Source organism: Toxorhynchites rutilus, chromosome 3, assembly GCF_029784135.1.
Source record: "Toxorhynchites rutilus septentrionalis strain SRP chromosome 3, ASM2978413v1, whole genome shotgun sequence".
Lineage (NCBI taxonomy): Eukaryota > Metazoa > Arthropoda > Insecta > Diptera > Culicidae > Toxorhynchites > Toxorhynchites rutilus.
This window is the reverse complement of record NC_073746.1, coordinates 52,679,507-52,690,170: the sequence shown is the minus strand read 5'-3', so window position 1 is coordinate 52,690,170 and position 10,664 is coordinate 52,679,507. Positions and strand designations below refer to the sequence as shown.

Here is a 10,664-nt window from a genome sequence, read left to right as displayed (position 1 = left end):
CAAAAATGAATTTACTTTTGCGTACATACCTAATATCGTTTCTCTGTTAACTCACAAACCGAAATATAACCATCAGCGAATTGAATTTTGATATTAAACCACTCAAAATGCTTTATATCGAAGCAGCTAAAACTACATTCTCATGCGGAATCATGTATGATTTTCGGTTTTTGTTTCCCTTTTCCACTTTTGATCAGTATTCATTGTCGTAGGGTGGCTTAAATATTATAGAATAACATGTAGAAGGTATTCTCATTAACAGAAATCGGAATTTCAAAATGTAACTATACAAATCAACCACCTGTCCATATTATCCCCACTGTCCGTATTACCCGCAGTTCCCCTGCATATGTACAGTATCAGTTAATTTATACCGAAACTTCAGCGTTTCGAAAAAAAGGAGAAAGATTGGATTATCGCTTCTTGTTGTTTTAATGACTGTAAATTCGCAGTCAGGTGGAAAATGTTTCTGAAACGTCGAAGAATGTTGCACTCATATTTGCTTTTTAGGAAGTGAGCAAATCTAATCAAGCTATCATGTTTGTTCTGCTTTGTCAATCATACTAATTAAATTTCTCCCAACGAAGGATGAATGTATTAGATGTAATTTATTGTGGTTCCCGTGAAACGGAATCAATTTGCCTTGAGAGATTTCATCTTTGCTGAAATTTGAGGCTGAATGAGAAGTATATAAGTTCTGTATAAACCAGTCTTCTGATTAGATTGAGTGAATTTCATTCGACACTTGTACTCAACGTATTCGCTGCCTATATTGTATTATAAGCTGCCTATATAGCATTATAAGCTGTAGGAAAATTTTCCAATCTATAGTCAATGCAACCAATTAGAGAAACGCGTGGAATACATTCTAATTCACTATTTATTCATTATATGTATCAGCAAACATCGAAACTTCATCGAAACGACGCAACGCGCGGAACCTAGTGCAGAGTTAAGATTTCACAGGATTATTTTTCATGTTTTGTTACGGTCTGATCTATATGAAAACGATGGAATGACAACCGCGGCAGGAAATATAAAAATTGAATGATCGTGCTCGCTTAAAGAATTGTTTGAAGGAAGATAAAATGAAATTGATAAAACAATAGTTACTGACCGCTCATTCTGATGCTAGCGATATGCATTCTGGATTTTGATTTTCAGTGTTGAATTGAAAATAATTGAATATCATTGACTCCAGGTATAAAGTGAAAACCTAGCTAAACAAAACCATAAACTGAATGAATCCGAAAGGTCAGCAAATGAAATTGAACACCAGCCGGGTTGGGGGAAAAGAAAACAATGTAAAAATGAGAGATCAATTTAAATACATTAAATTGGAAAGAGGAAACCACGTTCCCACATTCACCGTGCTTCACACACAGTCAGCCACACACAACACAACAAGCATGTCTCTCAGCAACGAAAAGCTCCTTCCAGCGCAGAACAGTTTCCATAAATTATTAAAAACGATTTTGACCCTTCTCAGCCGGAAAGGCGTCCCAGCATGGGTAGAGTTTTCGGTTGGTAGATGATGGTTACAGATTCATGATTTTTCATGTATAAAATTGTGTCGGAGACCACTTCGCTAGAATAACCTCAACCCCTCCAGCACAGGATCCAGCTCATTTTGTCTAGAATTTCAATTTTTTTCGGATAGCAGTAATGCCCACTGGTAGATTTGGGATCTTTTACTGGTGGCAAATTTGCGTTGCTCGAACGTGAATATGATAAATTGTCGGGTGTTTAAATTTTCCGAGTATGAAATATGATCACCAGAAAAAAAAAATCCAGTGATGAATAGCTCGGATGGTTTTGATGTTAATGAGGTAGCAATTAGTTTTATTTATCCTTGCAGCAGGGGTACCATTCCATCTGATGTTGTATGTGGGAAGATGAAATTTCAGCGAAATGAAAAACAAAAACTATTTAGAAAACTTTCCAAACAGCAAGCTTTATTCACGACATGCGTGAGTTCCTAAAATTTGAGGGTTTAATTAGATCGTATAGAGGAGGTTTTCATTTGATCCATTTAAACACATTTTTTTCTGGTCATTCTCGGAAAATTTAAACACCCAACAATTTATCATATTCGCATTCGGGCAACGCACATTTGCCGCCAGTAAAGTTTTGCGATAATCTGAAAAACCACTATATCGGTTTGGCATGGAATGGCTGTATCATTAATAAGATAACTCGTCCCGCTCAATTCTTTGCAGGGAAATGAAATGTCGACCATCATCATCATTTTTCTTGTCGTTAAATGAATAAGTGAGAAAAAAAAACCATTTTATTACTTGATGAACACAGCCGTATAAAAAATGGTCTTGAAAATTAGAATTAAGATTCAGATCCTAGATTAGAATACATGGATCACGTTTAAAGTTTCTATGCAACTTGAAAGATTCGACGAAATTTAGGTTAATCGAAAAAGGAATTCTGCATAAATATGTGAAACATGTGAAATTCAGATATGTTCATTGGAAATTAGTATCATCACTTATACAATTGAAACCTGTAGGCTAAATTTCAAATCCTATGAAATTGCATTTTTAACAGTCGGTTACTAATCGGTTGTAAATCGGTTGTAAATCCAAATGTTGAAGATTTAAAATTCATTATTCATAATTAGCTTCATAATTCTCGTCGTTGGAAATTGTAAGCTACTAAGTTGCTTAATTAATAAAATCAATAACCGAATGCAATCTCCAGATCCTGAAGTGCCGCTCTAATTATCAGCATTTCTAATGATATCTGATAACGCACCGGCTGGTGCTTGAAATGAACACCGGACGTCGAAGGCTTTACTGCTCGGCACACAGATGAACCGATCTGGAAACCGTACCGTTTTTCGGATGAATTAAGAAAAGTGTCTCGAGTCTACTTTTGGAGTGGTTTTATTTGATCATTCGGTCAGTTTTATAAGCTTGGCATGATAAAGGCGTGAACAAAACCTTCTGTGTTGCGTTACAATGAGGATTGTGTTGTGTTTGGATGGACATTTGTGTAACGTAACAAGTGAGATTGTTGGCAACACGGATTCGCGAGTTTCTTATCACCCTAACAATGTACCACAGGGAGATGTGAAATGGGCGAAAGTCTGACAAATGTAAGATCGATAAGGCAGTTTCAGAGATCAATAAAAAAAAACAACAACCATCTTGAAATTGATTACAAAACGTTATTCTGAATTCCTTAAATTGTTCATAATTAATTGTGCCTAATTGGTGAATAAATCACATCAGGACCGCAACTTATTGTTACGACACGGCGGGTAGATTAGAGTAGAGGACGAATAAATGTAAGCAACGAACAAATGTAAAACATAAAAACAATGAACTAAAAGAATTGAATTACAGCTTAAAGCATATACTCAAACAAAACATACGAGTTCGCTATAAAGAAGTCCGAAACGAAAACCGCTCCCGTAACAACAAACTTTAAGATTTATTCTTTGAAGTTTATTAAGACCTCGTAAAATGATGCCGGTAGATCAACCAATTCCGAATGAAGTATCCACTGATGCTCTGTGCATTGTATGCAAGCAGCTAAATGAGGCAGATGCCAAGATGGTGCAGTGCGATGGATGCACTCGCTGGATTCATTTTTCGTGCGCCGGGGTTGGCGATAGCATAGAAGCAGATGATAGAAGTTACCATTGCGTAGTATGTCGACCGAGGGGTTCGCGTGCACCATCAACGGCGAAATCGACAGCGTCGACGAGCGCAAGTGCACGACAAGCAAAACTGCAGTTGGAGATGCAGCAATTGGCAGAGGAAAAGGAACTCCAGGCCAAGATGGTGGCTGAAAAAGCAGACCAGGACAAGGAATTGCAGGAGAAAGCTATACGAATGGAGAAGGAAAGGAAGGAGAAGGTGAGGGCGGATCAACTGAAGTTAGAGAAGGAGTTCATGGATCGGAAGTATAAGTTGCTTCACGCGCAATTGAACGAGGATGCCAGAACGAGCTCAAGAGTGAGTGTAAGAAGCGGTGATACAGCCAAAAGTGTCGAAAAGGTTCGATGCTGGATCGACAACCACCAAGGGATTATGAATACCAAATCTGGAAAAGTTATTTCCACTGGATTCATACCGGAAGCGGGTGATGATGTCGTACCAAAGCCAGTAGTACCGGTAGAAAACACAGTAGTTCAAAGCAGTTCGTCTACTGTTCCAGCTCGAGTCAACAATAAAACGGGGGAAGCGAGTAATATTGTCGCACGGCCTAGTGTACTTGCGAAACTGTTCGATGACGTCACTTCACCCATCACCAACGTAAACCGAGAAACTTCCGTTAGCGACGGAAATCCAATCCTATCACTCCCATCATTGGTTCAATCAACGCCCCGGACAGCACCTGTATCGTATACGAGTATTCCCATCGTTCAGCGTAAAGTATCGTGGCAGAATCCGTCGGCAGCTCCACAATTGACTCCTGCAGTAACTGCAACCGTCGTTAGCAGTTCATTGCTTCCTCAGATTCCCGCATATAGCGAATACATCCAACCACGAGATGAAAAGCGCACATGGGTGGATTCTCACACTGGTCAGTACAATTTGTATGTAGTACCCACATCGACCATGGTGAGTACCAGCAGTTCAGCCTCAGTAAGATGCACTGGAGAACCAATCGCACATAGCTATGTTCAACCATCATACATTTACACTCCATCGTTAGGACAGTTAGGGCACTCTCAGGTACCTAGGAATGAACCACTGTTATACACCGGTTCCGATAACTATTTCATAAGTAGAAACCAGCCTGTAGGTTTCCCGAATCCTCTGGTGCCCCAGAATGCTCTTCAAGCAGTCTCTCATACACCTTCGACAATATGGGGGGATCCTCGACCTCCACTTCGTGCTCCTGTAGTGAGTGTGTCAAGTTACCAAACACCCATACCGGCTGTAGCAAATACACAGTGGCCGTACGAGCTGTCTCATTCTCAGTCGTTATACGGTCCAAATACCCAGCAGTTGGCAGCACGCCACGTTGTTCCCAAAGAACTTCCATGTTTTGCTGGGGATCCAATCGAATGGCCGATGTTCTGGAGCAGCTATGAAACATCCACGCAGATGTGTGGGTATAATGATTCGGAGAACTTGATGCGACTGCAACGTTGCTTGAAGGGGGACGCAAGGAAATCAGTGAGTAGTTTTCTCCTTCATCCTTCGAACGTCCCAGAGATCATCAATACGCTTCGAGTTCTATATGGACGGCCAGAAGCAATTATAAATTCCCTTTTAGCAGAAGTGCGCGCAACACCGACCCCACGACCAGATAAACTGGGAACCATTATCAGTTTCGGTCTGGCTGTTAGAAATTTCTGCGCTCATCTAGTTTCGACGGGACAGCAGTTGCATTTGGCTAACCCGATCTTGATTGAGGAACTGGTCGAGAAGCTTCCAGCAAACATCAAGCTTGATTGGGCGATGTATAAACAACGAGTGCCGAACGTAGATTTGAAGACCTTCGCAGATTATATGAATGTGATCGTAACGGCTGCCAGTAGCGTTACACCAGTTTCCGCTAAACTCGAAAAACCAAAAGGGAAAGCGGAGATACATACAATGAACATTCAGAACGATGAGGCAACAGAGAAGCCAGAATCATACATCCAAACAAGAACTGCACGTCCTTGTGTGGTTTGTCATACAGGGGGACACAAACCGAAGGATTGCACAATTTTCAAGTCGAAAACGTTAGAAGACAGATGGAAGGTGGCTCAAGGCTTGAGTCTCTGTAGACGCTGTTTATATCCGCATGGGAAATGGCCGTGTAAAGCATTGGGTTGCGGGGTTAACGGTTGTCAGCAACGGCATCACCGATTGCTTCATCCAGGCGAACCACGAGAACCGAAAACAGAAATTTCGGTTCCAACTTCTGGCGTAATCTCAGTTCATCAACAACAGCAGCAAGTACTCTTTCGCATTATCCCGGTAGTCCTTCATGCCAACGGTCGATCAGTACGAACTTTCGCATTCTTGGACGGTGGCTCTGATTCCACTTTGGTAGAGAGATCTTTGGCTGAACAACTAGGTGTACAAGGTCCAACATCTCCACTATGTATGCAGTGGACCAACGGGGTCAAGCGTGTAGAAGAAGAATCTCAGCAAATTCAACTGAACATTTCAGGATTGAGTATAGACAAACAATTTACCATTCGCAGAGTGCAAACCATCGACGGGCTCGAGCTACCACGCCAATCTTTGAATTTCGAGGAATTGCAGAGCAAATACCCGTACATGAAAGGGCTGCCAGTTCAAAGCTACAACGAAGCCGTTCCCGGTTTATTGATAGGACTGGATAATACCAGATTAAAGACCACACTAAAGCTGAGGGAGGGTCGCGAGCACGAGCCAGTAGTCGCTAAAACCAGGTTGGGCTGGGTTCTGTATGGTCGTTCTGGGGATAAAACAGGTACATCTTCACAGCGAGTTCTGCATATTCGTACGAAATCACGAGACGACGAGTTACATGAACTGGTGAAGAGTTTTTTCTCTATGGAAAGCATTGGCGTTGCGGTGACTCAGACGAAGGAATCGGCCGACGACATGCGCGCTCAGAAGATTCTTCAATCCACAACGATCAGAACTGAAACCGGCAGATTCGAAACTGGGCTTTTGTGGAGATTCGATAATGTCAAGTTTCCCGATAGCAGACCCATGGCTGAGCGCAGATTGAGGTGCTTGGAACGTCGGCTTCTTAAATCACCAGACTTGTACGACAACGTTCGGCAAAAAATGACTGACTACATATCCAAAGGGTACGCACACAAGGCAACTACATGTGAGCTGGATGAGATGGATCCCAAGCGGACGTGGTTTTTACCATTGGGTGTCGTAGTGAACCCCAAGAAACCTGATAAAATTAGGGTTGTCTGGGACGCTGCTGCGTCTATACAAGGGGTATCGTTGAACTCCGTTCTTCTGAAAGGACCGGATCTACTAACATCTCTACAAGGTGTCTTGTGTCGGTATCGACAAAGGAAAATCGCTATAAGTGGCGATATCATGGAAATGTTCCATCAAGTGCTCATCAGAATGCAGGATCGTACAGCCCAATGGTTCCTTTGGCGGGACAGTCCATCTGACCCGATTGAAGTGCACGTTATGGATGTTGCTATATTTGGGTCAACGTGTTCACCAAGTTCAACGCAGTTCGTGAAGAATTTGAATGCGCGGGAGTATGCGGCAGAATATCCGGAAGCATCACAGGCCATACAGGAAAACCATTATGTGGATGATTATCTGGACAGCGTCGATACGATCGAGCAAGCTGTTCAGCTAGCTCTGGACGTTAAACAAGTTCATGAAAAGGCAGGATTCGTTATTCGGCATTGGATGTCCAACTCCGCAGAGGTGTTACTGCGAATCGGAGAGCAGAACACGAAGTCAGTTAAGAGCTTCACGATGGACAAGGGCAGTAATCTGGAACGGGTTTTGGGAATGGTATGGCGACCACAAGAGGATGTCTTCGTATTCTCGTCGGCTTTCCGCAATGATTTACAACGTCTACTGGAAGAGTCCATAGTGCCAACTAAACGGCAATTGCTGAGCTTAGTTATGAGCGTTTTCGACCCGTTAGGAATGGTCGCTCCGTTTGTGGTGCATGGTAAGACAATAGTCCAAGATGTGTGGAGATCCGGAATTGGCTGGGACGAACCGTTACCGGCGAATATCGTACCTCAATGGGAGCGATATGCAAAACTTTTAGGAACGCTTAATACAGTGAAAATACCCAGATGCTACTTTCCTGGATACCAACCGGAAGCATACAATTCGCTTGAACTGCACGTCTTCGTCGATGCTAGTAATTCCGCATATGCTGCCGCAGCGTACTTTCGGATTCTGGACCACGGAGAAGTACGCTGTAGTTTGGTGGCTGCAAGGAGCAAGGTAGCCCCTATCAAGTTGTTGTCAGTCCCGCGATTAGAGCTGCAGGCAGCCGTGATTGGAACACGACTTATGAAATCTATCATCTCAAATCACACGATACGCATCAAGCGTAAAATCTTATGGAGTGATTCAGCTACAGTCCTTAACTGGATACGAGCAGATCCACGGAACTACAAGCAGTTCGTAGCGTTCAGGGTAACAGAAATCCTGGATGAAACGGAGATCAGTGACTGGAGGAAGGTGCCAACAAAGATGAATGTTGCTGATGAAGCTACAAAGTGGGGACAAGGCCCATGCTTTGATGAACACAGCAGGTGGTTCAACGGACCGGAGTTCTTGTATAAACCGGAGTCTGATTGGCCAGAGGAAGCAATTGAACAACCTACTACTGAAGAGTTAAGGGTGGCCTATTTGCAACAGCAGATATCAACACAGCAGGTCATCGAATTTGAGCGTTTCTCGAAGTGGGAGAGGTTACTTCGCACTATGGCATTCGTCCTACGGTTTGTTTTGCCACAGTTGTCTCAAGATGAATCGAAGTCGAATGAAGGCATGTTCCTGAGAAAAAAAGAATTACAACGAGCGGAGTCAACTATATTTAAGATAATCCAAAGTTGTGAATATCCTGAAGAGTGCCGCATACTGCGTAGTAATCGAGAAGCGCATCCAGAAGAACGTAGACAGATTCAGAAAAACAATCGTGTCTTCAAACTACTCCCATTCATGGATCCAACGGGTGTCATGCGAATGGGATCTCGCATCGCTGCAGCAGATTGTATTCCTGATGATGGAAAATTTCCTGTGATCTTGCCTAAGGACCATTATGTCACACAATTGGTGATTAATTGGTACCACAGGAAATATGGACACGCTAACAATGAAACCGTAGTAAACGAACTTCGACAGAAGTTCCACGTTTCAGAGTTACGAACGGCCGTCAAGAAGGTGGCAAAATGTTGTAACTGGTGCAAAATTCATAAGTGCAAGCCACAAATTCCGCCAATGGCGCCCCTTCCTCTTGCCCGTCTCACGCCGTACGTCAGAGCCTTCACATTCACGGGACTGGATTATTTTGGTCCAATAACTGTTCGCTTTGGACGAGGTGTTGTCAAAAGATGGGTAGCGTTGTTTACCTGCCTAGGAACCCGAGCAGTACACTTGGAACTCACTTACAGCTTGTCGTCTGAATCCTGCAAGATGGCAATACGCAGGTTCATTGCCCGTCGAGGAGCACCACAGGAAATTTATTCAGACCAAGGAACTAACTTTCAAGGGGCGAGCGCGGAGTTAAAACAGCAGATAAGCACCATCAGTCGCGATCTAGCGGAGACATTTACAAATGCGGAAACACAATGGAAACTCAACCCACCGTACGCCCCACATATGGGTGGCATATGGGAACGACTGATTCGCTCAGTGAAGACCGGCCTGGCGAACATGGAGTTGTCAAGAAATCCAGATGAGGAAACTTTGGTAACGGCCCTTGTGGAGGTGGAATCCTTGGTGAACTCGCGTCCATTAACTTACCTACCGGTCGACAGTGAAGAAGGCGAGGCCTTGACACCAAATCACTTCCTACTGTTGAGTTCGAGTGGAGTGGTTCAGTCAGAAGTCCGGCCAACGGAAGACAGTGCGCTGCTAAGATCCAATTGGAAGCATGTACAGCTTATGCTAGACAGGTTTTGGAAGCGGTGGATCCAAGAATATTTGCCTGTTATCTCCAGGCAACCGAAGTGGTTTGGAGAGGTGAAACCCATTAACATCGGAGACCTGGTCATTGTTGTGAACGACGGCGTGAGGAATAGCTGGATCAGAGGTAGGATTGTCAAAGTGTATCCTGGACGTGATGGACGAGTTCGCAGTGCGGATGTGCAAACTTCTGGTGGTATCATGCGTAGACCGGCGATTAAGCTCGCTACCTTGGATGTAGCCAGGGAAGCAGGTACAGCTTAAGGATACCTGAAGCAGTACGGGTGGGGGTATGTTGGCAACACGGATTCGCGAGTTTCTTATCACCCTAACAATGTACCACAGGGAGATGTGAAATGGGCGAAAGTCTGACAAATGTAAGATCGATAAGGCAGTTTCAGAGATCAATAAAAAAAAAACAACAACCATCTTGAAATTGATTACAAAACGTTATTCTGAATTCCTTAAATTGTTCATAATTAATTGTGCCTAATTGGTGAATAAATCACATCAGGACCGCAACTTATTGTTACGACACGGCGGGTAGATTAGAGTAGAGGACGAATAAATGTAAGCAACGAACAAATGTAAAACATAAAAACAATGAACTAAAAGAATTGAATTACAGCTTAAAGCATATACTCAAACAAAACATACGAGTTCGCTATAAAGAAGTCCGAAACGAAAACCGCTCCCGTAACAACAGAGATTGTTGTTCGAGACGGATCATCGCGATGATGATTGTTTTAGCTTTCTATGCTGACAATGATGTGGCTAGATGAGCTTTGTTAGTGTGACAATGATGGGTGTGATGACGATAGTGATCTTTCAAAGCGTATAATGATGTGGCTCACAAGAGCGTTGTGTTATAAAGGTTTGTTGTTGCGTGTATCACTGACAATTTAAACTTATTATCTATCGTGTGATTAATACGATATCGAACAATATCCTACCATCACCATCATTTCATTCATCAAGCTAATGGCTAGAAGTTAAAAGTAAGCGTTAAACTTGCCGATTCGATAGCCCTTCTACCGACCCACCTGAGAATTGACCTGAGAACGAGTGAAATACAATTAA

General features: G+C 43.0%; 2 protein-coding genes across 2 annotated transcripts in view; one reads left to right on the top strand and one right to left on the bottom strand.

Moving 5' to 3' along the window:
* The first annotated feature begins 3,101 nt into the window (after positions 1–3,101).
* LOC129773117 (uncharacterized) lies at positions 3,102–9,848 on the top strand. Its single transcript, XM_055776677.1, has 2 exons — positions 3,102–3,301; positions 3,360–9,848. The coding sequence occupies exon 2, from the start codon at positions 3,480–3,482 to the stop codon at positions 9,846–9,848; it is 6,369 nt and encodes a 2,122-aa protein (XP_055632652.1). The 5' UTR covers positions 3,102–3,301; positions 3,360–3,479.
* A 767-nt stretch (positions 9,849–10,615) lies between these two features.
* Positions 10,616–10,664, bottom strand: part of LOC129773116 (uncharacterized) — a 37,679-nt gene continuing 37,630 nt past the window's right edge. The window contains exon 2 of the mRNA XM_055776676.1: positions 10,616–10,639. Coding sequence (XP_055632651.1) covers positions 10,616–10,639 — 24 coding nt within the window. The remainder of the gene's footprint in view (positions 10,640–10,664) is intronic.

Bases quoted from the DNA above. Each gene is read 5' to 3' on its own strand.
- LOC129773117 (XM_055776677.1), top strand. From the start codon at position 3,480: ATGATGCCGGTAGATCAACCAATTCCGAATGAAGTATCCACTGATGCT.